This window comes from Pygocentrus nattereri, chromosome 5, assembly GCF_015220715.1.
Source record: "Pygocentrus nattereri isolate fPygNat1 chromosome 5, fPygNat1.pri, whole genome shotgun sequence".
NCBI classification, from domain to species: domain Eukaryota; kingdom Metazoa; phylum Chordata; class Actinopteri; order Characiformes; family Serrasalmidae; genus Pygocentrus; species Pygocentrus nattereri.
In genome coordinates, this window is record NC_051215.1 from 13,438,632 (window position 1) to 13,464,150 (window position 25,519).

The window sequence follows — 25,519 nt, forward strand, 5'->3', positions numbered from 1 at the left end:
GCATGAGCCTGAGCAGGCCAGCTCCATTTTCATCTGCGCAGAGCTTTGGACAGAGGCTGGGTGGTCAGCAAGAAGGTAAGGCTCTTTCTGCTGGCTTCTATGTAGACTAGCATGTTCCATGGTGCACTGTATGTAAAACACTGATATGATTGTTACTCTTTATAAATGTCACCTTCCTGATGTCTGGCAACAAATCATTAGTCATGACTTGAGCTAATATTGATGAAAATATTACTGCATGAACAGTGGAGACGTTATTTATTTAGAAACTACATATCTATTTCCAAATCATGTCTAATGGGATTTATTGTAGATCTAATTAGCCTGCAATTAGCTATTAGCCTTAAATTAATAAAGGTTTTTGAGCTCCGGTCACATGTTGCTATGTAATTATGATTAATCATGCGTTCTTGTATAAGAGAGCTGCGATATGACCCTTAGACATTTTAAACAGAGCATGTCTAACAGTATTTATTGTAATTCAAACTAGCTTGCAAGTACTGGCCTATTTTGTCATCTATTTTTCCATAACAGAGTATATAAGGTAATTCAAATGTTGGTATTTAAAGGGAGATTACAATGATTCTTCTCAATTTTTGCATTATTGAATGGTGAAAATGTAAACAAAGTCATTCAGAATGGCCTGCTGTGAAACGTGGCCTTCTAGAGAAACAACTCAGGCCAGAACTGTTCACAGTGGTGGTGATAGGAACCAGACATCCAAAGCATTTGATGCCTCTAAAGGCTCCCTCACAGAAAGCTAGTAAATGGAGTGCCAGATGCCTGAGGCACTGGGTTGCGTTTCTTTTGAGATAACGTTTTGACCATTTTCTTAACATTCATTCATGGCAGAGAGGTTCATACAGGGTGATTTAATGGAAACTAGTCCACAAAGAAAACTGGTTTCAATCACCGTCATTATAAAGAGTCTCTAAGTTCCAACACAAATGCTATGAATGGCTTTGAATTAGGCATCACATTTTGGACATTTTGTCAGAGGTTCCCTTTAATATTCATTATACCAGTACTCTTTTGCTAATTGTTCAATAGCAGTAAAGGTTTTTGAGTTGGAGCACCTGTTGCTGCTTGATTATGATATGAACTATAAAACAATCTTAACATTGCCCTGACAAATATTCAAATTGCCATGTTCTGTCGTTGTAACTCTGGAGCCTGTTGCTCCCTCCACAAACCCCACAGCCTGTAATAACTCAGCAGCAGTTATTCACAGAACAAGAAATTACAGCCACCACCCTCTTCCTAACCCTCAGCCAACCAACAGGGTGGTTCAAAGTGCTCAGTACAGGAGCTGGCCTTCAAAGGACAGTGTCTAAAGATACTATATATCATAATTAGGAGACCCACACAACACACTAAGCTGGTGGTCCTCAGGCCCAGTTCTGTGGACCCCAGACTCCTCACAGTTTGAGTTTTCCTTGAGTTAGTACACCTGATAGGACTTGTTATCAAGTTCTTTATGAACTGTTTGAACAGAGGGAAAAAATATGAGGGAATGTAATAAGACTGGGGCTGCAGGACTGGGGCTGCACTAATCTGATGTCAGCTTTGAAGAACTTCATTCATGGCTGTAGATTGAGGCTTCTAAAATCAGCAGAAAGAGAATGAATCTCACATATAGAATTTAAAAAGCAAGTAAAATTTGGAGCAAAAATGTGTCTGGGGGGCTCTGAGAACTGGGTTAGGAACCACTGGCCTGGACTAAAGCCCTCGTAAACACCCAAGTCTTTTTTATCAAGGATGTAGCTTCTAATGCATTATCTGCTGAAGTTAATTTTATCAATGATAAGCACTGTTTGAGGACTGAGTTTTGTGTCTTTTTTGATGGAAGCAAACTAACACTGCTGGCAGTGCATGGGGGGTCTTTTGTGCAGGCGCCTTTTGCAACCAAGCCACCTAATGCCTTAGGCGTATCTCTTATAATGCTTCTTATGCAATGTTACACTCTTCACTCTTGGATAGCTATGACAATACCATACTTCATCCATTAGCCTCCATTATAGCACAGAGACTTGGAGTCATGGCAAGTAGCGAGTAAGCATTTTATATTATTTATTCATGGTCATTTTTGTATGAAGGGCCCATTGAGCTAATTTGCTCTGGTGTTATTTAAAATTGTATTTTCTCTGTTTGTAGTTTTTCTGCTTGTGTTTGATTTAGCCACTTGGATCATAAATTGTATAAGTTGAAGATTAGATATTTTATTATGACTTGTGTTTGATGAGGTTATTATTACTTCTTGTAAGTTTTGTTTTGTGAAAAAAAAACATCCTTACATTTTTGCCAGATTTGTGTCAATTCCTGATATTGAAACAAACAGAAAGAATTCAGAAGTGTAGACTTAAACCTGCCAACATAGAAAAATAATTACGTGTAACTGTAATTCAGTACATAATTAAGTACTGTATAATTTGATCATATCATTTAAAGAGGGTAGAAAAATTAGAGTAATCTCTCTAAATGTGTAGCAGTATAGCTCCGTCACGACTGGCCCCTCCCTGTCCTCCATGTGCTTTTGTTTTGTTTGGTCTTTGTATTGTATTGTTTAGCGTTGCTCTTCCGGCCTCTGTTGCATGTTTTTCCTGTGTTCATTTTCCTTATGTCTGTCCCTCATTCTCTCTGTGTTGGCTCTTTGACCCTAGACTGTCTAGACCCTGATATTGGATTTGCCCTTAATAAATCTCGCTCCTTTCAGCGTATGCGTCGGCCTCATCATCGCTCCCCCACGTTACAAGCTCACTTTTCAATGACTAAACAATTTGGCAAGACCAAGAAATATTGGACTTGAAGCAGTTTAAGAGGAGTTGAAGCTTGATCTTGAAGAGAACCCCATTTTTGGGGGGTCTCGATCTTGACTTGGTCTCCCTCTCATTTGGACTGGGTCTTGGCTTGGTTTTGCCCCCTTTAGTCTCTTGACCATAGATATACTGTACATACCTAGATGCCACATTGGGTCCAACCAGGCCCATCAACAGCACTGCCATTTTGGGGCGGTCAACATTGCTGCTTGACTGGATTCAGTACCATTACAGAGCAGCAGTTTAAGAAAGATTACTGTCCACCGTCAGACTATTTCAAGAATGTTGGACTCAGAAACAGGAATAGGATTATATAACGGAGGGAACGCAGAGATCCATGCTCATGTTTGTGTGATGTTTGTGTGTAGATATGGCTGTGCGGTTGCTGAAGCACAGGAAACCTGTTGATGTGATTGTTTTTCCTCTGGTTTTACTTTAAGCGTATTTAATACTTTATTCAGGGGATAATAATGATTTATTTATAATGATGCATAATACTTTGTAGCAAGGTATGTTATAGCGTTCCTTAATCTGTGTAGATATTCATAATAGATTAACATTAGCACCTTCACACGAAGCTGAAGCTTATTTGCCAGCTTCTTGTTCAAATTTTCCCATTCCACCTAAAATGGTACAGCTTCAGGGACCAGCAAGTGACAGCTGCACCCTTTAAGGTGGAATGGGAAAACGAATAGGAAGTCAACTTTAATTTTGTCCTTCTTACTGCGTTTTTGAGGGTTTCTTTGATTTTTATGTGTATTAAGATTAGAATTGATTCACACATTGATGGATTTGAGACATGTCACCTCAGATAGAGAACAACAGACGATGTTGCATCTAGGTATCTGTGACCATGACTCAGTCTTGACTCGTCATAGTCTCGGATTAGTCTTGGTGTTTAAGTGTAGCCCTACAACCAAGAATAAATGAATAAATATCTATTTCAAAGTTTGATTTGGTGGCCTACACTCTTAAAAAGATGGCTCTTCAAGGCTTCTGTAGTAAAGAAAATGGTTCCATATAAAACCATGATCACCATGAAGGTTCTCTGTATCATGAAAGTGGTCATCATGAAAGTGTTCTTCAGATTGATGGAGAATGTACTGTGCATGCTTCTATATAAAACCTTTTTGAAAAGGGTTCTGTTGTAACGAGCTTGACATCGTAATAGTAGAGGAACCTTTTTGGTGCTGCAAATAATCAAAAATGTACTATATATGTACTATATAGACACATCCACACTATATGCTCCATCAATCTGAAGAGCCATTTCATAGTGCAAACAACCCTTTAATCATGCCAAGGGTTATTCGAGTGTCTATAGAACCATTTTCTTTACTAAAGAACCACTGAAGAGTGTACTTGGTTTGATGAAGTGTCTCCAAAATGGTAACTTTACAAGAAAGTCAAAAATGTTCTTTACAGTTAGTGTTAAAGACATTTAGACATTTAGACAAAGAATGTAAATACATTTAGACATTTAGACAAAGAATGTAAATACATTTAGATTTTTTTCAAGCCATTTTGAAGCATTTCTATTGGTCCATTCATCATGAATGTTTATCCAACGTAAAGAACAGCTGCTGTGCTCAAATGATGTAGAAGATTTTTTTTCAAAGTTAAAAATTAACATCTTTTTTTTTGTTTTGTTTTATGTTTTTTGGACTGGACAATATTTGGATTGCATGTTTCAGTAAGTGGGTTGGACTGCTCACGTTTCCAGTGACAACATCCCTAAACAGTGCCCTAGCACCTTAAACTGCAGGACTATTATGCAGTTATTAAGCTTAAGGCTTACATTAACTAATATGAATTAATATGACAAGTGCAATGACACTAATACCTAAGTTGTGCAGTTATGAGAGCTCTATACTTATGAGTTATGAGACTTCTATACAGGCCTTCTCAGTTTAAGGGGTTAAACATACGAGCTAGATTTCGAAATGCTTCGCTTGAAGAACTTGGCTCAGTCGTTTGGTGTGGCTTTTTTATCTTCTCGTTTGATGTTGTATTTAAAGAGGAAAGAAATGACCGTGCATCTTATAGTACTGTGTGATTAGCAGCGTGTGTTAATGTGTAGGTCGCCGGCCGCACTCTGAGAGTTAAACACAGGCTTGTGCTGAAGGCTGTGGGGTGGCTGTGCTGGAAATAGCAGGCGGGCAGGCAGGGCAGAGTGAGCGGAGCCAGCCAACCCATCCATTACTGTGTCTGCAGCATGTGGAAGACATTTTCCCCTGCCAGCTTTCCATCACATGCATCTCCATCACAGCAGAGCAGAGCAGAGCAGAGGGTGGAGGCTGGGAAAGAGTCTGGAGGACAGCAGCGTAAGGACCGGCGTAAGGAAGGGTAGAGTCACACAGGGACCTACACTGCTGCTGCTGTTTCTGCAGGAGCTGCTGGCTGACTACAGTAGTGCAGAGAGATTTGGCATGAAGAGGTTTACAACTGAATGGTACAGTAATTGGGACCGTCTTTATGGTCACTTGCTCCATCTTTATGGCTGAATGCTGTTTGCAGTGCGTAGCCAGAGATAGATTTTGATTTAAGGCCACTTTCCTGAATGTGGACTAAGCCTAGTCTTAAACGACCACACTTAAAAGAGATGATTCTTCAAAGGTTCTTTTGTAAAGGCAATGGTTTAGAACTTGTTTAGAACCAAGAGCCCTATGGAACCATTTGCATGCTAAATGGTTCTTTGTAGACTCTTGAAAAAGACAGTTCTTCAAGGGTTGCTTGGTGCGGAAAACGGTTCTATAAAGAACCATGCACATTTAAAGAACCTTTTGCATGGTTAAAGGGTTCTTTGCATCATAAAACTTTCCTCAGATTGATGGAGAATGTGCTGTAAATAGTTCTATGTAGAACCTTTTTGAAAAAGGGTTTTATAGAGCACACAAACGGGTTCTTCTATTGGTAATAATATCTATCTATCTATCTATCTATCTATCTATCTATCTATCTATCTATCTATCTATCTATCTATCTATCTATCTATCTATCTATCTGTCTATCTATCTGTCTGGCTGGCTGGCTGGCTGTCTGTCTGGCTGGCTGTCCGTCTGCCTATCTATCTATCTATCTATCTATCTATCTATCTATCTATCTATCTATCTATCTATCTATCTATCTATCTATCTATCTATCTGTCTGTCTGTCTGTCTGTCTGTCTGTCTATCTATCTATCTATCTATCTATCTATCTATCTACCTGCATGCCTGCCTGCCTGCCTGCCTGCCTGCCTGCTCTCTATCTATGAAGCTGGCTGTTAGTGTTTTAGGAACGCTGAGCATCTGTGAACTAAATCATGAATAAAGCTGCAGCATTTAGAATGATTAGTATCTGAACTGTGTGAGGATGTTTGTATAGCTCTGCACTGATATCAGAGCTACTTTTCAGCCTGGCTTTAGTAGAAATTAGTCCTGTCACATGAAATGCTTTGTACTACCTCTTTGTGTCCTTCTGTTTGGTTCTGATTACCTTGTATCGTGTGTCTGTGTGATGTTGTTGCTGAGATGCATCTCGGAAAGGAGAGAGCAGTGATAGACTGTTAATGGGGCTTTTAAGCACAGCTGAATGGAAAAAGGACTGTTCCTGACACTCTCACATTCTCCGCTGAGGAGAAGTCTCTTTAATTAGATCACACATGGAAATCTGAATAGAAAGTGGCTGCTGAGGACGTGTTTAAAAAGAAACATAAAGTGTCCGGTATTACTCAGCTGCGGAATTCAGGGGAATTTTTGATTTTCCATTGCGTTAACTAAATAACAATGGAACACAAGTGGTTTGCACTTTAGGTGAAGTTTATTATTGTGCTGACTGATCACAGATACAGTGAGAGTGTCTCGTGGAGGTGCTACTCCTGTTGATTCATTAAATCCAGACACATGTGTGTGGGATCAACAGTGCATGTGCAGGAACTTATAATGTGTGTGTTGTGGAGACATTACATTAAAAACATTGAATTGTTAGTGAAATCCTCCATACTGGCTCATACCAATACCAAACCACAATGCCTTTTTTCTTTTAAACTACTGAGGTTTAGAATGAGCCTTTTTTATTGAAGCACTTCAGATGAGCCTGTGAAAGTAAGCTATCATGATCAAACAAAACAAACACTCCACTTCAGGAGGAAATACACAGCTAGCAATTTGCTAAAATATATTAACTATCAAACATTAGTCACCTATAATGATATGGGGGTGTAATAAGAACTGTGCTATATTTATTGTTTCTAACAATGTGGAAGTGTCTCACTGTAAATAGGACATTAACATGATTAGTCGCAAGAATAATAATAACATGATTTTAATCTCAAGAAAAGAACACATTATTTCAGCATGATCAGTCAAACCTTGAGAAAGTAAGACATTATTCTGACATAATCAGTCAAAATCTTTAGAAAATAAGACATTATTCCAACAGAATCAGTCAAAATCCTGAGAAAATAAGACATTATTGTAACGGGGAGCGAGGAGGCGGACGCACACGCTGAGATAAGCGAGATTTATTACGGGCAAATCCAGGGTCGTGGTCAGAACAGTCCAGGGTCAATGAGCCGACACGGACAGATCGAGGGTAATACATGACGAAAACAACCAGAACCAACACAAACAAAGACCAGGTACAACGATACAAAGATACAATGATAAAGATACAAAGACTGGCAAACACAAGGGGCAAACACAGGGCTTAAATACACGTAACAATGAGGGACAGGTGAATACAATCAGGGGCGGAGTTACAAAACCAAAACACGAGCACATGGACAGGACTGGGAGGAGCCAACCGTGACAATTATTCCAACAGAATCAGTCAAAATCCTGAGAAAATAAGATATATTCCAACAGAATCAGTCAAAATCCTGAGAAAATAAGACATTATTCCAACGTAATTAGATGAAGTCTTGAGAAAATTAAAGTTTAACATAATCAGTCAAAAATGAGCCAATATTTTGGCATAATCAATTTAATTTTTTTTAATCAATCAAAATTTCAGGAAAATAAGACATTGTTCCAACATAATCTCGAGAAAATAAGACATAAGTTTACCATAATCAGTCAAAATCTCAAAAAAATGAGCCAATATTTTGGCATAATCAATTAATCAAAATCTCAAGAAAAGAAGATATTATTCTGACATAATCAGTTGAAATCTTGAGAAAATAAAACATTTTTCTGACATAATGAGTTAAAATCTTGAGAAAATAAACATTATTCTGACATAATCTGTCAACTTCCCAAGAAAATAAGAGGTTATTCCAACATAATCAGTCAAAATCTTGAGAAAATAATATGCCATTCTAACTATTCTGTTGAAAACGCTGATACAATCACAAGAAAAATAGAAACATATGAGATAAACTTGTAAACATAAACTTGTAAACTTGTTATTTCCAGTCAAAGGTGAATTTTCATTCAAATAAGAACATTCGCTCCCCTCTAATCAAAGTGGAGGTCCATGTGCTCCCCTTGCTCCACTGCTCAGCTATGAATCAAGCATTTTCTGCTGATATCAGTACCTGGTATCAGATTGGTGCCGTCTTTATTTCATGTAATATATTTCACTTTTGAATCAAGTACATTGCTTTTTCAGTGCTGTACTGGCTGTGGAGGGGTTTCCACTGTGCTGATAAGACTCAGATGGATACACAGCCAGCCTTCTGAAGCTGATTTTGTGATAGGTTGTGTAAATTTGATATGAGGAGGTAGATAGTAGAATTTGACGTGGGGAGGTTAGAGAATTGTTTGACAGCAGGGGGATGTTGAAACTGCCTCAGTTAAGCAAAGGTTATGAGGAGTGCAGCAGACCTGCCTGTCATAGAGCTGGAGCTGTATGGCTCTAACAGTACATCAGTGCTTGTGTTACTGAGAGATTAGGCACCTTATGTACTTCAGGTTATCTCCAGTTCCCTGCTTTCAGAAAGGGCAGGACTTATTGAACGCATTTTACCTTTCGCGGGTTGCAAAATGAAACTTCTTTGTACAAGTACAGTAACAGGAAACAGTGTTACTTTGGTTTATTCATGCTCTGCCTACAATTGCCTTCCTTTGTGAGTGTTCTTTACTGATGTGAGGTTGACAACTATAGAGCATGACTTGTTTTTGTCAACATATCTCCATTTAGAGCACATTATTCATTTCACATGACGTTTTTTACTTGAAGGTTCCAGTAGCTACAACAACATAGTTTAGCTCAGTAGCAGTAACTTTAAGTAACTTTATATAGCAAAATTATGTAGAAACCAACTTTCTCTACAGCTAGTCCAAATTTACAACAGCTGCTTTGAATTTGTCAATTCCATTCCAGGAATGATCTTGTAACGGGCCTTCAAGCACCTGGGCTAAAAAACTTTGCTTTCATGTACAACGTAATTACTATCATGGCAATGAATGTTGGCGCGGTAAAAGTAGCTGTGGATTTACAGTATTTCTGTTAAAATACTGTTTTTTTAATCTACAGGATCATACTGTAAAAGATTGGCCATTTAGAGCAGTGTATTGGTTTACAGTTAGATACCAGACAATGCAATTTACTGTAAAATACTAGTAGTAGAGCTGCCAGTAAAGTACTATAAATTTACAGTAAAATACTGTCCATTTTATGGCAATTTTTTACTGTGATTAAGAATTCACTATGCATCTTTGAAAATATTTAGTTGCTGATAGAAAAGTGCACAAACATCGAAAGTAAACTGATTGTGGGTAAAGTACAGCCCCATTCTTTTTCATATATAGTTCATATAATTACTTTCAAACAAGACGGCCCACAGAGGCTGTGTTCACACAGGGCCCAGAGGTTTGTGAAGTGCCTCTGTCTGAGAGCTTATGTTGGCTTTGTTGTTGGTTCCAGTGAGCTGAGCCCTACATTTAGACCTGTATTCTTGGATAGAAGAGAGCTGCTCTAATTTGAGAGCCTTTTCTGTTAGACTTTGCAGACTTTGATTTTGTTAAACTTTGCAGACCTTGTAGAACCTCCTTAGGTTCACAATGCTAAGTATGTTTACATTTGAGTGTATTTATTTAGCAGACACTTTGCTAGCTCTACAAGAATTTTGAACTAGAAGGCCTGCGCTCCCCCAACAGAGAGATAGAGTGAGAAACAAGTTTACGGGCATTTGGGTGGAAGTAGAAGTTAGGCAGTATTTTTATTTCTTTATTTATTTTCATCCAGAACATCTTACAACACATACAACATTCTTTACATCAACATTGGTCAATGGGTGATGTTTGGTCTTTTGTTTAACTTAAGGCTCACACTGTTTGGGTTAAATGAACACTAGCACATTTCTATTACCTTGTATTATGTAAAAAACTGTCATTTTAAATGAAAAAGGTGTTCAGGGTGCCTTAAAATTGTGAGTTAATCAAATTTCAAATAGTAATCTGTTTCATGTCCTAATGACTTGTTATTTGTTTGAATCATCCTTTACTTTTTGGCCTGGAGAACACAACATCTATTATTTCTATAATCTGTTAATCTGACTTGTCACACCACAGTCCACTTATCCACTGTGCATTCAGTTGAGATGAGTCTGTGCCCAGAGAAGTCGGCGGCGGCATTTATGGGCATTGTTCACATTTGACTTCGACATAGTGCAGTCTTGTCTTGCATTTGTTATTGCAGCAATAAACAGTGTTTAATGAGAACAATATTTCCAAATTTTCCTGGGTCCATGTGTTGATCTCCATCACAAAAACATGGCAGTTTTTAATACAGTGTCATCTGAGAGGTCGAAGGTCATGGGCATTGGGATATGGTTTCCATCCTTGCCTTTTATGCACAGAGATTTTTCTCCAGATTCCCTGAATTTTTTTATTTTATGTACTCAAAGCTCACACCGTGTAGGTTAAATGAACACTAACACAGTTCTAGTACTTTTTACACTGTAAAAATATAAATTAAAAAGATGTTCAGGGTGCATTCAAGTTTTGAGTTAATCAAATTTCGAACAGTAAGTTAAAAAAAAAAAAACAATGTGATATATGTCCTATTATTATTTGTACTTCAAATTATGGCCTGGAAACTTTTTAAAGTTAAAACCCAGAATTTTTTTTCGAGTGTACGCTGTAAAAAGTGGCTTGTCAGACCTACTTAAAAAAGTTACTTCATGTAGTAACAAGCAATGGAACTATTTTTATTTGAAATTACTTTGTTTGAAATAATTGTTTATTCAAAATATTTATTTAGGTTGATTAAAAGTAGTTAATTTACTTGTTACCACATGAAGTATTTTTTTAAGTAGATCTGAGGAACCACTTTTTACAGTGTCTTAGCAATAAGTTGCAATAAAAATAATATTATTGATTCTTAAATGGGTCATACTGGCATTTAAATGCATTTTAAAATATAGTTTTTTATTTTATGATAGATAGATATAACAAAGTGCAGGCGCACTTACCTGTTTCACAATATTTACATTAAAAATTAAATGTAAATATTTTTAAAAAATTAACATAAAAAAATTTAAAATAATAGTAATTTGCTGATTTTTAGCATAAATCTGCCAAATCTGATGTTGGTCATTTCTATGTACTCTACTGCTAATTAAATCTGTAAGGACAAGAAATGTGAAAAGTTAATAAGCAACTTCTTTATTATTATAATTAAATCAAACCCACACATATTTCACATAACATGCACCTCAGTTTTTCTCTCTGGAATCGCAACCATTAATATGAATTCATTCTTTAATACTTTGAAGTAAAATGTGGCTAAACTAATGATTTAAATATGTAGACTTGTGCAGACTATAGAAATATATAGACTTACCTGGCATTAATAGCATATCCCTACATTAAAATAGGTCAGTTAAATATAAATGCTTTGAAATGTATATCCAAACAGAAACTTCATTAAAGTTCATTCAAGTTGTTTAAACCATGCAAAAACTTGCAAATACTTTCAACTGTGGTGTTGTTATTGTGGAGGAAAATATGAGAGCAAACAGGCAAAAGGCTCAGAACATCGCCCGAGGCATGAATCGCTTCAAAGGAGAGTCATATTCCCCCTGGGTCTAAATCCAGCATGCTGCTCAAGTAAAACAGTGCAGTGCACATCTGGCAAGTCCCCAGAAAAATGGCAGAGTGAACTTTCAAGCAAAGGAAAGCAGTCGACAACAGCTCATATAAACAACCTTCACTCTTTTGTTCAGAGCCTCAGAAGTCGCTCAAAGTCGTAAACACAGTGAACGCCCTTCATTCACTGAGAGCCAGTTTTCAAAGACAGCTGTATGAAAAGGTTTGGAAAGTTCTGGTCAAACTACACGTTTTGTTGATTTTTTAGGTGAAAATAAGTGAACACATCTTCTACAGAGAACACAGTTCTTCACATTTTATAAAACAATTTGTTTATTCTCTGAATTTAACATAACATATATATTTTTTTTTCATAGGTTTATATATATATATATATATATATATATATATATATATATATATATATATATATATGTGGTTGTGTATATATAGAGGGCCTGTGCAAAAGTATATTTTATGCTTACTTTTTTTTTGCTGAACTTACCAACTTATGACTGTATACAACTATATCTAGTACCTGCACAGTCACTGTTTATTTGCTGAATTTAACATATATAATGCATACAACCCCAAATCCAAAAAAAAAAAAACGTTGTGTCAGTGTGTGAAATGCAAACAAAGAGAGAAAACAGGGATTCTATTTGACCTATATTAAATTGAAAACAGTACAAAAACACAATATTTTGTGTTTTACCTTTTGATCCTCATTGTTTTTTGTAAGTATATAAATTTGATGCCTGCAATATGTTTCATGACAGGACAGGAGCATGTTTAGCATGGTGTTGGATCACTTTCCCTTTTAACAGCACTTAATAATCATTTGGGGACTGAAGACACAAACTGTTCCAGTTTTGAAAGTGAATTTTTAGCTATTCTTCTTTGTACAAGTCTTCAGCTGTGCAGCTATATGGGCCCTTTGTTGTATTTTGAGGTTAATAAAACACATTTTCAGTCAGTAATGCTGTAGTGACAGGCAGCATTTGGCTTGTTTTGGCAATAAAACAATGAAGTTGATAAGATGAAACATTACATATTTTGTCTTTTTACATTTTTTTTCAAATACAGGTCAAAGTATATTTATAAATCACTGCTTTTTTAATTTTTTTTTACGTTTTACCTACTGTCCCGTCTTTTTTGGTACTGGGTTTATAAAATGTGGAAACCTGTGCAAACTTGTTGCACGTTATGTCGTTTATGTCTTCTGTATTTCTAACATGTTGAACCTGTCAAATAGAAATTGCACACTAAAATTAGCAGAAATATTTCAGTTTGTTCTCTGGGTCTTTACATTTAGCTCATAGTCAAAAATATACAGTTACAGCCTTAAATTTAAATAATCTAACAAAACAGCTGCTTTAGACTTCTAATGGTTAAAGAAATGAAACCGAGAGCCAAAGACAGTAACATTAGGATTGGATTACAGACGTGTAAAGATCCACTTCTGTTTTATGTCCACTAAGGACGAGCATTTCATGCCGAGTACTGTAATACACTTTCGTCTGAATATGAGCGCATTGTTTATTTGTGGTTATAAAGAGCCTGTATTGATTATTAATGGGTATTGATTGACCTCTTTTAATGGAATATGCTATCTGATTTCCTTCTTGTTTCTTTCATTAGAGACTGCAGCTGCAACACCTCACCTGAAACCTAGAAGGCAGACGCCATTCATTCATCAGCCGTGGCACAGACTCATAAGGCAGATCAAGGCCTGTGTGCATGTGCAGCGCTGCAGTGATTAGTGGGTAGCACGTGGGCACTAATGGCATCTGTGGATCACCAGTGCAAACAACACCCTACAGATGCCCACAAACATGATGGCAGCAGTCCTGGGGGTCCAGTTTGTCCTGTCCACAGTCCTGCGCCTGAGGAGGCCAAGAGGACCCGAAAGGCTCTCGGCCGACACCGAGACTATGTCAAGATCTCTTTGCCGGATGGCAGGGCCAACAGGCTGCCCATGGAGTGGTGGAAGACACTCATCACTTTCATGTATGCTGCCTTCAACCTGGTGCTGACCACAGTGATGATAACAGTGGTGCATGAAAGAGTTCCAGCCAAAGAGAGCAGCCCACCACTCCCTGACAAGTTCTTCGACTACATTGACCGCGTGAAGTGGGCGTTTACAGTGACCGAGGTCAACGGCATGGTGTTGGTGGGGATTTGGTCCCTGCAGTGGCTCTTCCACAAATATCGGTAAGTGTCAGGTCTCCCTTTCACCAGGAAGACCAATAAATGTCAGTAAATAAAAATCTGTAATAATAAATGAATAAATGAATTAAAAATGCGTAAATGAATACACCTTCCTCTCAGAATTATAAAGCTCTGTCTGTGTTCTGGGCCGTTTTGAGATATTGAGCTTCAAAGATTTTGCTTTCTAAACAGTAAAACTGATACGTGGAACACGTCTGTGTCATACATGAAAGTGACTGACATCCTGAATGTAGAGTATCATATATATCATATATATCCTGAATGTACAATATCAAAATCCCATCAGATTTGTAAATTAGTTTTTTCGAAGAGGTCACATGCAGACAGAACCTGCTAATCCTGAAAGAGTGAAAAGAAGTAATGATTTTCAAACAGCACAGACTGCTTACTTGTAATTTATTATGAAACATAAAACTACTGCATGGAGTGTCTACATTATCAGAATGCAAGCTTAATGTATTCTATGGAATTTTTATGACGCTTTTTTTATTTGGTAACACTTTACTGTAGGGTATGGATCATAAGGAGCTGATATAACCCTGCATAAATGTTTATAAATGCCATTCCATTTGCTATAAAGGCTACATTTGCAAATTTCGATCAAAGTTAACTAAAGTAGCTTTTATGACATATGACGCCTATTGAAATAAGCATTTATAAACATTTATGTAGGTCTATGTCAGTTGTCACAACAAGCTCATATGGGTGTCATGTAGCCTTAGGAATTGAACCCTACAGTAAAGTGTTACTGATTAAGTATAAAGGTCAGTGCTAAATATTCTATCCAATGCAAAGGTCAATTTTAGGTAGGAACCATTAGTTTAAGTGTCCTTTAGGTTTGACAGCAACCAGCTACTCTAATGAACTGTCCCAGCAAGTCAGTGTAGCCAGTCAGTCTAAAGGCAGTGTGAGGTTTAGTTTTATGCCAGAAATGTGAGCTAAAATGTCTTATTTTGAGAAAAAGAAGAAAAAGAAAAAATGGACGAATAAATGAAATAAATGCAATTATTATGTAATTATGATCCCATCAATTCAAATGTGTACTATTTAATTATCTTTAAGGCTTAACATTTACAAAATCTAAGACAATTAGACTTTTTAAAGAACTGTAAGAAGACTTCATAAACTGTATGAAGTTTTTATAAACTGTCACTGAGGAGGGTGACAACAAAGAAGCAGAATTTGATTGGTCCTCTTGTGTGTATTCAAAGTGGTGATTGGCTCGAAGATAGAACCTTTTAGAACTAAGTCAGAGTTTGACTTTGGAGATAGACCCATTTTGTTTTCAAGATAAAGAGTCCAAAAATGCAGATCACTTTAAAAAACATCTCTTTAACGTTGTGGAGCGATGAGGAGGTGGACGAAAAGCAAGATTTATTATGGGCAAATCCGGAATCAGGGTCGAAACGGTCCAGGGTCAGAGAGCCAACACGGAGAGCAGAAATTCAAGCAATACATACACCTCAAACATCAAACAGCACAAACAAATCAAACATATCAAACAAAGACCGGCACTAGACTAGGTAAACACAGGGCTCAAATAACAACAGGGATAACGAGGGTTCACAAAACACAGGTGGAAAACAGGTGGGAACAATCTAGGGCGGAGTCAAGAAACAAGAGGGCAGAACCGGGAGGAAACAAAACAAAGAAGCACATGGACATGTAAACAAACGCACATGGAAGACTGGGAGGGGCCAATCGTGACAATGTCACATAATGTTAAGAAATCAGAGATGAATGTCAGATAGAACCTTATAATTCCAAGGGGACAAAATGTTGTAGCATGCAGGCAAATATATGTGGCTGCAGGTTTTCATTCCAGTCAAGCAAGTCTGAAAGCCCCCCGTCAAACGTTTTTTTTTTTTTTTTTTTTTTTATTATCCAACTGTAAATAAGTTAATAGGGAATTTATCTACAGGAAAGAAATGTGGCATTTCTATACACATTTAGCACACAATTTCTACTTATTTTTTTAATATAGTGGAAAAAATCTAACATAAAATGTAAAATACCCCATAACTTTTGCATACATATGATTTCTTCCCCAATATGTTTCATTCAGGAAATAAACAGTAATTGTACCTTAAAACAGGCAGAGGTTTGCTCTGTGTAGAGCCCCCTGCTGTAGCAAAATGTGTTGTAGAAATAGTGTTGATTCAATGGTCAAATTACTTATTGATTACTTTTTTAACCACCCTTAATGCTGAACAATTGGCCTCATTCTTCAATATCTTCCTACGTTTTGTCTTAAATTTGCTCATGAGAAAGGTTTCTTAAACCTCAGAATTTGTTTGCCCCTTGTCCTCTTGCGTGTGTAGGTTCTGATTTTTACCTAGGAACAAATCCCAAATAAGAAACGGCAGTGAATATCAGAATCTTCACGAAAAGTTCATAAGTGGGTTTTCAGAAGAAATTTCTTCTCAAGAATGGTTGGTGAAAGAAGCCCAATGTTTTAACCAGTCAAGGCAGGTAAATCTTAGGCAATATGACTCATTCTATACTCATCATAGACAATCCTATATAGACAAATTATGCCAGTTCTGTTGTATTCAGAACATTTTGTGTTACAGTCAACTTTTATGGTAATACAGCAGTGGCTGCAAATAAAGTTCTGCTAAAAAGTACTTTATGCTGATAAATTTACACATTCTTTTAACCATTTTGAACTACTTTTACACCGATTTCTTTGCTCTCATACATACGGTCATCCTGGCTCCGTCAGTGTGACTATGGATATACACTATATGTCCAAAAGTACTGTGACAATCCTTCTAATAAATAAGTTCAGCTACTTTAAAGCACATTCATTGCAGACATTGCAACCTAGAAAAGTATTGCTAATAGAATGGAGCTGCCAGGTCACTATGCCCTTACATCAGATAGAAGGGCATAAAGCTCCCTAGCATTGTGCTGTTCTCTGTTCAGTGGAATCAAGCCTCTGGAGTAATTGAGCTCCATCCAGTACCTTTGGGATGAGCTGGGGCAGCATTTTTGGTCCTGAACTAATCGTCCAACATCAGTATCTGACCTCACAAACTTGTGGCTGATGTTTCAGCATCTAATGTAAAGCCTTAAAAGAGTCAAGGCTGTCAGAGCAGCTGAAGAGACAAACTCTTTGTTAATACCTTTGATTTCAGAAGAAACATTGGATGAGCAGGTTACTACAACTTATGGACATGTAGAGTACTTACATACAGTTTTCATGTCCCTGGTCAAAACACATCCTTTAAAGAGAACACACTTCTGCACATTTTAATACACAATTACTGTTTATTTGCTGAATTTAACATATTGGTAAATATCTTAGATTAGATATTCTGTGCTGCATTTCTAGGGCCATTCTGGGCAGGAGGTTCTTCTTCCTCATGGGCACATTGTACCTGTATCGCTGCGTCACTATGTACATCACCACTCTGCCTGTGCCCAGCATGCACATGACCTGTGCCCCGAAGGTAAATACTGACCGCTAAAGCGCTTTTCTCTATCCTTTCTGTCTACCTCACATCCGGCCTCCCTCAGGCCCCAGCGCTGGAATATCATGAACAAATCCAATAGATTCTCCTGAAGACTGTAATATCCTTTCTGACTGTGGCTTAGGTAAACGTTTAAAGGCCTGTCACAACTGCTCTGTCAGGCTTGATTTTTTACAATAATTGTTTGAAATATCCATCTATTCATCTTCTAAGCCGCTTATCCTGCCTAAAATATACTTTCTCAAATGATTAGATGAACATTTGCATGATGATAATGCATAGTTTAAGTCCTTAGAATCTATGCTACATACCGTCTTAATGGTTCTCAATGGTTCTTTGTAGAGCCATAAGCACTCAAAGAACTATTTTCATGCTTAAATGGGTCTTCGTGTGGTTAAATTGTGTGGTTCTTCAGATCGATAGAGAATGTATTGTATATGCTTCTATATAGAACCTTTTTGAAAATGGTTCTGTATGGCACCAATAAGAGCTTTGTTTTTGCTATGATGTCAAGCTTGAACCTTTTTCAGTGCTATATAGAACCATATACAACACATTCTTCATCAGTCTGAAGAACATTTCACTGTGCAAAGAGCCATTTAAGCGTGCAAATGGTTCTTTGAGTGTTCATAGTTCTATATAGAACCATTGTCTTTACTAAAGAACCCTTGAAGAACTTCAGTATCTCTTCTAAGAGTTTGGCGATGTGATATTATTTTCCATTACAGTGTTAAGCAACATTTCTTGAAAGCTCTAATGATTATCAGATAAAGCCTCTGATCAGAGATCAGAGGAATTTATGGGATGACAATGAAAAGCTTTTATGTCATACAAGCCAAAGACCACTTATGCAAATGTTTGAAGCACTGCATCTCTTTTTCCCTGTTCTCTGGCCTCCTCTCTTTCTCTCTCTCTCTCTCTCTCTCTCTCTCTCTCTCTCTCTCTCTCTCTCTCTCTCTCGCTCTCAGCTTTACGGAGACTCTCAGGCCAAGTTACAGCGTGTGCTGCAGCTGATCTCTGGAGCTGGACTGTCCATCACTGGCTCACACATCATGTGTGGGGATTTCCTGTACAGTGGCCACACAGTCATGCTGACACTCACATATCTCTTCATCAAGGAGTGTAAGTGTCTGTGGCTCAGACAGCCTCACCCGTCTTCCTCTAGACAAAGTGTGTCGGAAAGGAAGGGAACCTTTACGTCTGTGGAGCTTTACATTGCTGTTGAAAAATGGATATAATAAGATATAAATAACCAAACAGAACAAATAGCAAGACAAGCATCCAAGATCAAACTGTGCCATGGCTCACTGTCAATCTTCAACATTCATAGCTAGTAAGAAGCAAATTTAAAGAAAAGATACACTAATATCATAATTTAGTTCAAATGTAAACAAAGTCATTCAAAGTGTTTTGATGTGAAATGGTTCATTGTAGAGAAACGTACCGACTCAGATTTCTTTATAATGGTGGTGATGGGAACCAGGGCTCTACATCACATGCCTACACCACAAATAGTCAATTTATTTACTATGCAAAATGACCAGTTATCCTAGACATGTCTTCTGAGTTTTTGTATGTGATGTTGATGATGGTGAAATAGGCATAAATCTGAAAAAGGTGTTTTCTTTGGATACTATTTTAGGTGAGAACACCCTGCGTGTACTGCTGAGTGTCCTATTCTATTCAAAATGCTTTTCTTTGGAGATTATACAAGCTGTGTGTCTTCAGCTAAACTTGAGTACACCTTAAAGTAACTGAACTTGCTAATTTGAAGGGGTATCTACACACTTTTGGACATATGGTGTGTATCTAATGTGGTGTTTTTCTGATGTGCATGGTGGTTGCCTCCTATTGCCTAGTGTCCACTAGTGCTTGGTGTTGTAGTTGTAGTTCTTAGATTCACTTTGTACTCAGCGTTTGTTAAAATCCTGCTGTAACCAGACCACCCCCTCTTTCTGCAGATTCTCCACGCTCCTTCTGGTGGTACCACCTGCTCTGCTGGCTCCTGGCCGCAGTTGGGGTAGTGTGTATCCTAGTGGCTCACGAGCACTACAGTGTGGACGTCGTGGTTGGCTACTTCATCACCTCACGCCTCTTCTACTGGTATCACACCATGGCCAATGTACAGGTAAGATAACTGTGACCAAATGAGAGCAATATATATAAAGGTATCACCCAATAATGAACCATGACAGATAAAGACAGAAGGTAGGCCTTCACTCGGGGCCTTAATGTCAAAACTCTGAAAAACAAGGAAAACAACACTCTTGAGATTATGCTAATTTCTGCCAGTTCTCTCATGGGATTCTAGAAGTATGTTAGAGCTAAGATAAAGATGATTTGGTCATATTTTTGGCTGTTATAGTATAAACACTTAAATTTGAAGCTTGTAACAGACATTCCATGTTTCACCTTAAGCTTGTAACAGAGAATTTCTACAGTCAGTCCTTCAGTAAAGAACCTGGGCCTAGAGCTGTTTTCCATTGCTAATAGCTGACTGAAGTGTAGTGGTCAGGCTACAGCAAGCATCTGCAGTCAGTGACATATCTAGGACTTCCAGAAGACGTAGAGTCACCTTTTTTCTTTGGTCCCACAAATTAGAAATCAGGGTTGACCTAGGGTTGAATTATTGCCATTATTTATTATAGTATTATAGATTAGATGTTTTAGGCCTTTAGTTCATCTCCTGAAGTTCTAGTAGCCAGTAGAAGAGTATTAATAACTGTATTAAACTGAAATATAAAAATACAAACGGTAGCAAGAAGGTTTTTTTTGAAGGAACTGCAGGTTCCCCACTGGTATCATCCATCCATCCATCCATCCATCCATCCATCCATCCATCCATCCATCCATCCATCCATCCATCCATTTTCTAAGCCGCTTCTCCGTCAGGGTCGCAGGGGGTCCTGGTTCCTATCCCAGCAGTCATCGGGCGGAAGGCAGGATAGACCCTGGACAGGTCGCCAGTCCATCGCAGGGCAGACAGACAGACAGACACTCGCAAACTCACACCCAGGGGCAATGTAGCATGTCCAGTTGGCCTGACTGCATGTCTCCCTGTGTCTGCGTGGGTTTCCTCTGGGTTCTCCAGTTTCCTCCCACAGTCCACTGGTATCAGCATTATAAAATTTGGTGTAGATTAATGTAAGTAGAGAAGCTAAATAAGTGTACTCAGAACAACAATACAATGTCCAGTTATGAATTTGAGTACCACCTTTTCTGCACAAATGAGCCTCAACCATATATACACATGAAGAAATGTGTCAGTTGAGCTGTGGACCCACTTGTAACACCATGGCCTCACTGTTAACACAAAGCTGAAGTTAGCTTTTTAGAACTGGAGCCTAGCAGCTCCGGTTGTAAACCAAAGAAGCAAACATTTGCACAGCAAACATATCTTGCCTGATCAACTGCATTTGGGGGCAGTGGACAATCATATTAATTAGATTTTTTTCCCCCTGAGTTATTCCTTTAATACAATGACTGGTCCTGGTATAAATAGATGTACCTCACTGTCAGAATCCCCAGCAGGTAATGGAAACACTCTGAGCACCCTGAATCAGATGATAGAAGCTGTGCTGGAACACAAATATTTGTGCCTAATTGTCCATATTTGTTCTGATCTAAAAGGGCTTAAGTGCTCAAAAGCTACTGAGAACACACACACACACACACACACACACACACACACACACACACACACACACACACACACACACACACACACGCTGTAGGCCCACGCTGTGTGGTTCAGGGAAAGTGATGAAAGACAGAGCATTAAAAATGGCACTGAGCCTCCTACTGAAAGTGTTTACATGGTTCAGGGTAGACTCTCATCCATTAGAGAGGGCTTATGAGATACGACTCTCTGATGGCCTCAGAGTGCACCCTCAGTGCTGTACGCCGATACAAATCATTTAGAGAGAGGGGAACAAACAGGACCAAATGATGAGAACAGATTGTGTCTGATTCATGCAGAGAACAGTGTAGGATTGAATTTCTCATCTACAGCGAGGGTTTTATGCCACCTGGTGGTCTAAAGTATATATGATCTCATCTTTAAATTAAAATAGTACATGATGTAATTAGTGACAGCTGTCTGAAAGGCCAAATTGTGTCTATACTTTTGTCTGTTTACATTAATAACAGTTTGTCCTACAATGTCAAGAACCATGCAAACAAATCTATTTGAGATCATTTGATTCTTTTCTCACAGCTTAAAATGTGATTTCTATGCCTGTTCTTCGCAGATGTCAGTTGAGCTATGCAATTATTTTTCATCAGTAACATTGACTGATGTACATTAGCTGTAACATTAAAACCACCTCCTTGTTTCGATACTCACTGTCCATTATATCAGTCCTACTTACCATATAGGTGCGCTTTGTAGTTCTACAGTCCATCTGTTTCTCTGCATACTTTGTTAGTCCCCTTTTACCCTGTTCTTCAGTGGTCAGGACCCCCACAGGACCACCACAGAGCAGCTATTATTTGGGTCATGGATCATTCTCAGCACTGCAGTGACACTGACTTGTTGGTGGTGTGTTACCAAAAAACTATGGTAACAAACAATTTAACTGGTTTGATTCAATTAAATACAGTCAGGTCAATTTGGTATTTGGACAGTGAGACAGTTCTTGTAATTTTGCCTCTGTAGACCACCACAATGGATTTGAAACAAAGCAATCAAGATGAGACTGATCAAATGCTTAACAAAAATATAGCATGGCCAAGTCAGTCACATGACCTCAACCCAACTGTGGGTTTTTCACTTACTGAGGACGAAACAGAAGGCAAAAAGATTCCTGAACAAGAAGGGGCTGAAGGCGGCGGCAGGAAAGGCCTGGCAAAGCAGATCAAGGGAGTGAAACTTACTCAGCATTCTGTGATGTCCATGGGTTCCAGACTTCAGGCAGTCACTGAGTGCAAGTGGCTTACATTCAAGTATTAAAAGTAATCCTAAAGCATTAGTTTGTCCAATTTCTTCAGAGCCTGTGAACATGGAGGGAAATATGTCAAAAATGGCTGTAATTCCTATAAGGTTTACTAAAAAAATGAAACAATAGAGAAAATAACTCTTCAAATTTTCAAAAAATAGTGGATCTAACTTAATAGTGACAGTTCATGGTGTTTCTGAGGTGACTGGGCTGTGATTGACAGTGTCATCCTCTTGCAAGAACACCAGTGTTGATGTTTTGGTGGAATTCATTTATTTAGAAATGTATCTGCAGTATTTTTGTAGCTGTAGAGCATTTAGGACAGGGGTGCACAACTCCATTCCTGGAAGGCCAGAGTCTAGCAAAATTTGAAGGGTGTCCTACCCAAACACACTCACTACACCTAGCAATTAACCCATAAAAAGGCGTATCACATACTAAGGCTTATTGTACTGTAACTACAGGGACTTCAATGCGAACTGGCTACGCTTTTCTTAGCTCATAGAAGAGTGTAATTAAACCTTAGACCCACTGGTGGGACGTGGCCGTTTACGGGGTTCACAGGTAAACGTAATTAGGTGTGTTTGAAATGTGTTTGCAGGTAAATCAGCAAACTGTGCTGGACACATTTGTTTGTTTCTGGCCACACTGTGCTGAAAAGTTTCATTTTCTTCCACAGCATCACTTTAATGCAGGATTGGCAGGAAAAATCCTGTTACCTTTTTCCCTCCCTTTGGCATAATATCAGTGAACCAGGGTACATTTTTTCTTTTTATTACTCTTAGGTTCATTTGTCAGTTTGCTTGAGTGGATGAATGTGTTGTGTTGTCCCTCTAAATTTCATTGGGTCACTCACAGCTGGTGCTTCTTTAAACAAAAATACAAGTGGACATAGTTTATCTTGGCATCTGAAGCTCTCTTGGCTCCCTTAAAGCTTTTATTTGCCATCTCTTGGGAGCAGCTCCAGGTCAGTGGCCTAAATCCTCTGCTCTTATTCACAGGTTCTGCGGAGCTCACCCAACTACCTCACCCACACCTGGTGGAACCCCATCTTTAACTTCCTCGAGCGCAACGTCCAGACCCAAGTGCCTTGCTCTTTCTGCTGGCCTGTCACGTGGCCACCGGCCTGCCTGAAGAACCCCTGCAAGAAGTATTCCATGGTGAACAGCGTACGAGAGGAGTGACAGCATCGCATATTTTACCAGAACTGTGTTTTTTTTTATGCCGTGATGATCATACTGTGTTCATGGTTGCCTGAAATGTACAGAAATCATACCAAAGAGGTTGTGAGATAATCACTGGCTCAGGTTTCAGCAGAATTAAAGAGAGGAAAATATGTGTAGTCCATTTTTTAAATGCGTATAAATATGCAAACTTTAATATATCATGATCATATTACTGTTTTTATAGATGAATCTCCAAGAACTTATATGAATAATATTCTTCAGTCAGTTCGGTTGAGCAAATAGTTTTCACGTTTTTCCCACATGTTGACATTTTTAATTCGATTTTGTTTTCGTTATTTTGTTATATGTCTTCTCTTTGCTATTACAAATTTGAATCCAAAAGGTTTTTTTTTGTAATGTTCCAAATGTGCCTTTCCAATGCATGCAATGTTTCTTTCTTTTTATTATTTATCAATTTCTGGTCTTTTTTTAATACAAAAGTTAACATTAAACATTTGACAAATCAGAGATTGCAGGGGTTTTTATTTTCATTTTTTTTCCATTTCACATAAACAGTGTTTCCCAAACCTGTTCAGGACCGTAAATTATGTAAACTGTCAAATCAGTCCTAATAGGATAGTCTAGATATGGTCTAAGTGTTTACAAGAAAGCTACTGATGTTCATAATAACATATGACGCATAGGATAAATACTAATGTACACATATGATACTCAGGATAAATTATTTAACAGGCATAATACATGAAAATATACACATCATACAACATAACATGACAGATTCTATTTCCAACAATCCCTAGGAATCAAGTACAACACCAGTGCTTAGATTATCACTAGCAAATATGTCTGAGTAGATTGTTAGTTTTATCATCCTCCAGTAGAGTAATGCTAAGATTAATTACTGTCACATCACACTGATTTATCAGTCTACTCAGGCTTTAGCAGAGCTCAGTAACACTGAGATTAATAACTGATCATCACTTTGATTGATCAGTCTACTCAGGCTTTAGCAGAGCTCAGTAACACTGAGATTAATAACTGATCATCACTTTGATTGATCAGTCTACTCAGGCTTTAGCAGAGCTCAGTAACACTGAGATTAATAACTGATCATCACTTTGATTGATCAGTCTACTCAGGCTTTAGCAGAGCTCAGTAACACTGAGATTAATAACTGATCATCACTTTGATTGATCAGTCTACTCAGGCTTTAGCAGAGCTCAGTAACACTGAGATTAATAACTGATCATCACTTTGATTGATCAGTCTACTCAGGCTTTAGCAGAGCTCAGTAACACTGAGATTAATAATTGATCATCACTTTAAGTGATACTTTTTTTGATCCCACAACTGGGGAAATTCCACCTCCGCATTTAACCCATCTGTGAAGTGAAACACCACATACACACTAGTGAGCACACTTGCCCGGAGCATTGGGCAGCCCTATCCACGGCGCCCGGGGAGCAGTTGGGGGTTAGGTGTCTTGCTCAAGGACACTTCAGTCATGGACTGTCAGCCCTGGGATCGAACCGGCAACCTTCCGGTCACAGGGCCAGCTCCCTAACCTCCAGCCCACAACTGCCCCAACTTATCAGTCTATTCAGGCTTTAGCAGAGCTCAATAACACTGAGATTAATAACCGATCACATTGATTTATCAGTCTACTCAGGCTTTAGCAGAGCTCAATAACACTGAGATTAATAACTGATCACATTGGTTTATTAGTCTATTCAGGCTTTAGCAGAGCTCAGTTACACTGAGATTAATAACTGATCACATTGATTTATCAGTCTACTGAGGCTTTAGCAGAGCTCAATAACACTGAGATTAATAACTGATCACATTGGTTTATTAGTC

The 25,519-nt window shown here is 38.2% G+C and overlaps 1 protein-coding gene across 2 annotated transcripts; it reads left to right on the forward strand.

Moving 5' to 3' along the window:
* sgms2a (sphingomyelin synthase 2a) lies at window positions 1-24,116 on the forward strand. 2 transcript variants are annotated; one of them, XM_017701412.2, is made up of 6 exons: window positions 1-75; window positions 13,472-14,044; window positions 17,400-17,517; window positions 18,507-18,660; window positions 19,500-19,666; window positions 23,477-24,116. In XM_017701412.2, the coding sequence occupies exons 2-6, from the start codon at window positions 13,614-13,616 to the stop codon at window positions 23,657-23,659; spliced, it is 1,053 nt and encodes a 350-aa protein (XP_017556901.1). In that variant the 5' UTR covers window positions 1-75; window positions 13,472-13,613; the 3' UTR covers window positions 23,660-24,116. The 2 variants fall into 2 exon arrangements, with proteins under 2 accessions (XP_017556901.1, XP_017556902.1); XM_017701413.2 differs by lacking the exon at window positions 1-75 and adding an exon at window positions 5,237-5,268.
* Window positions 24,117-25,519: the final 1,403 nt, after the last annotated feature.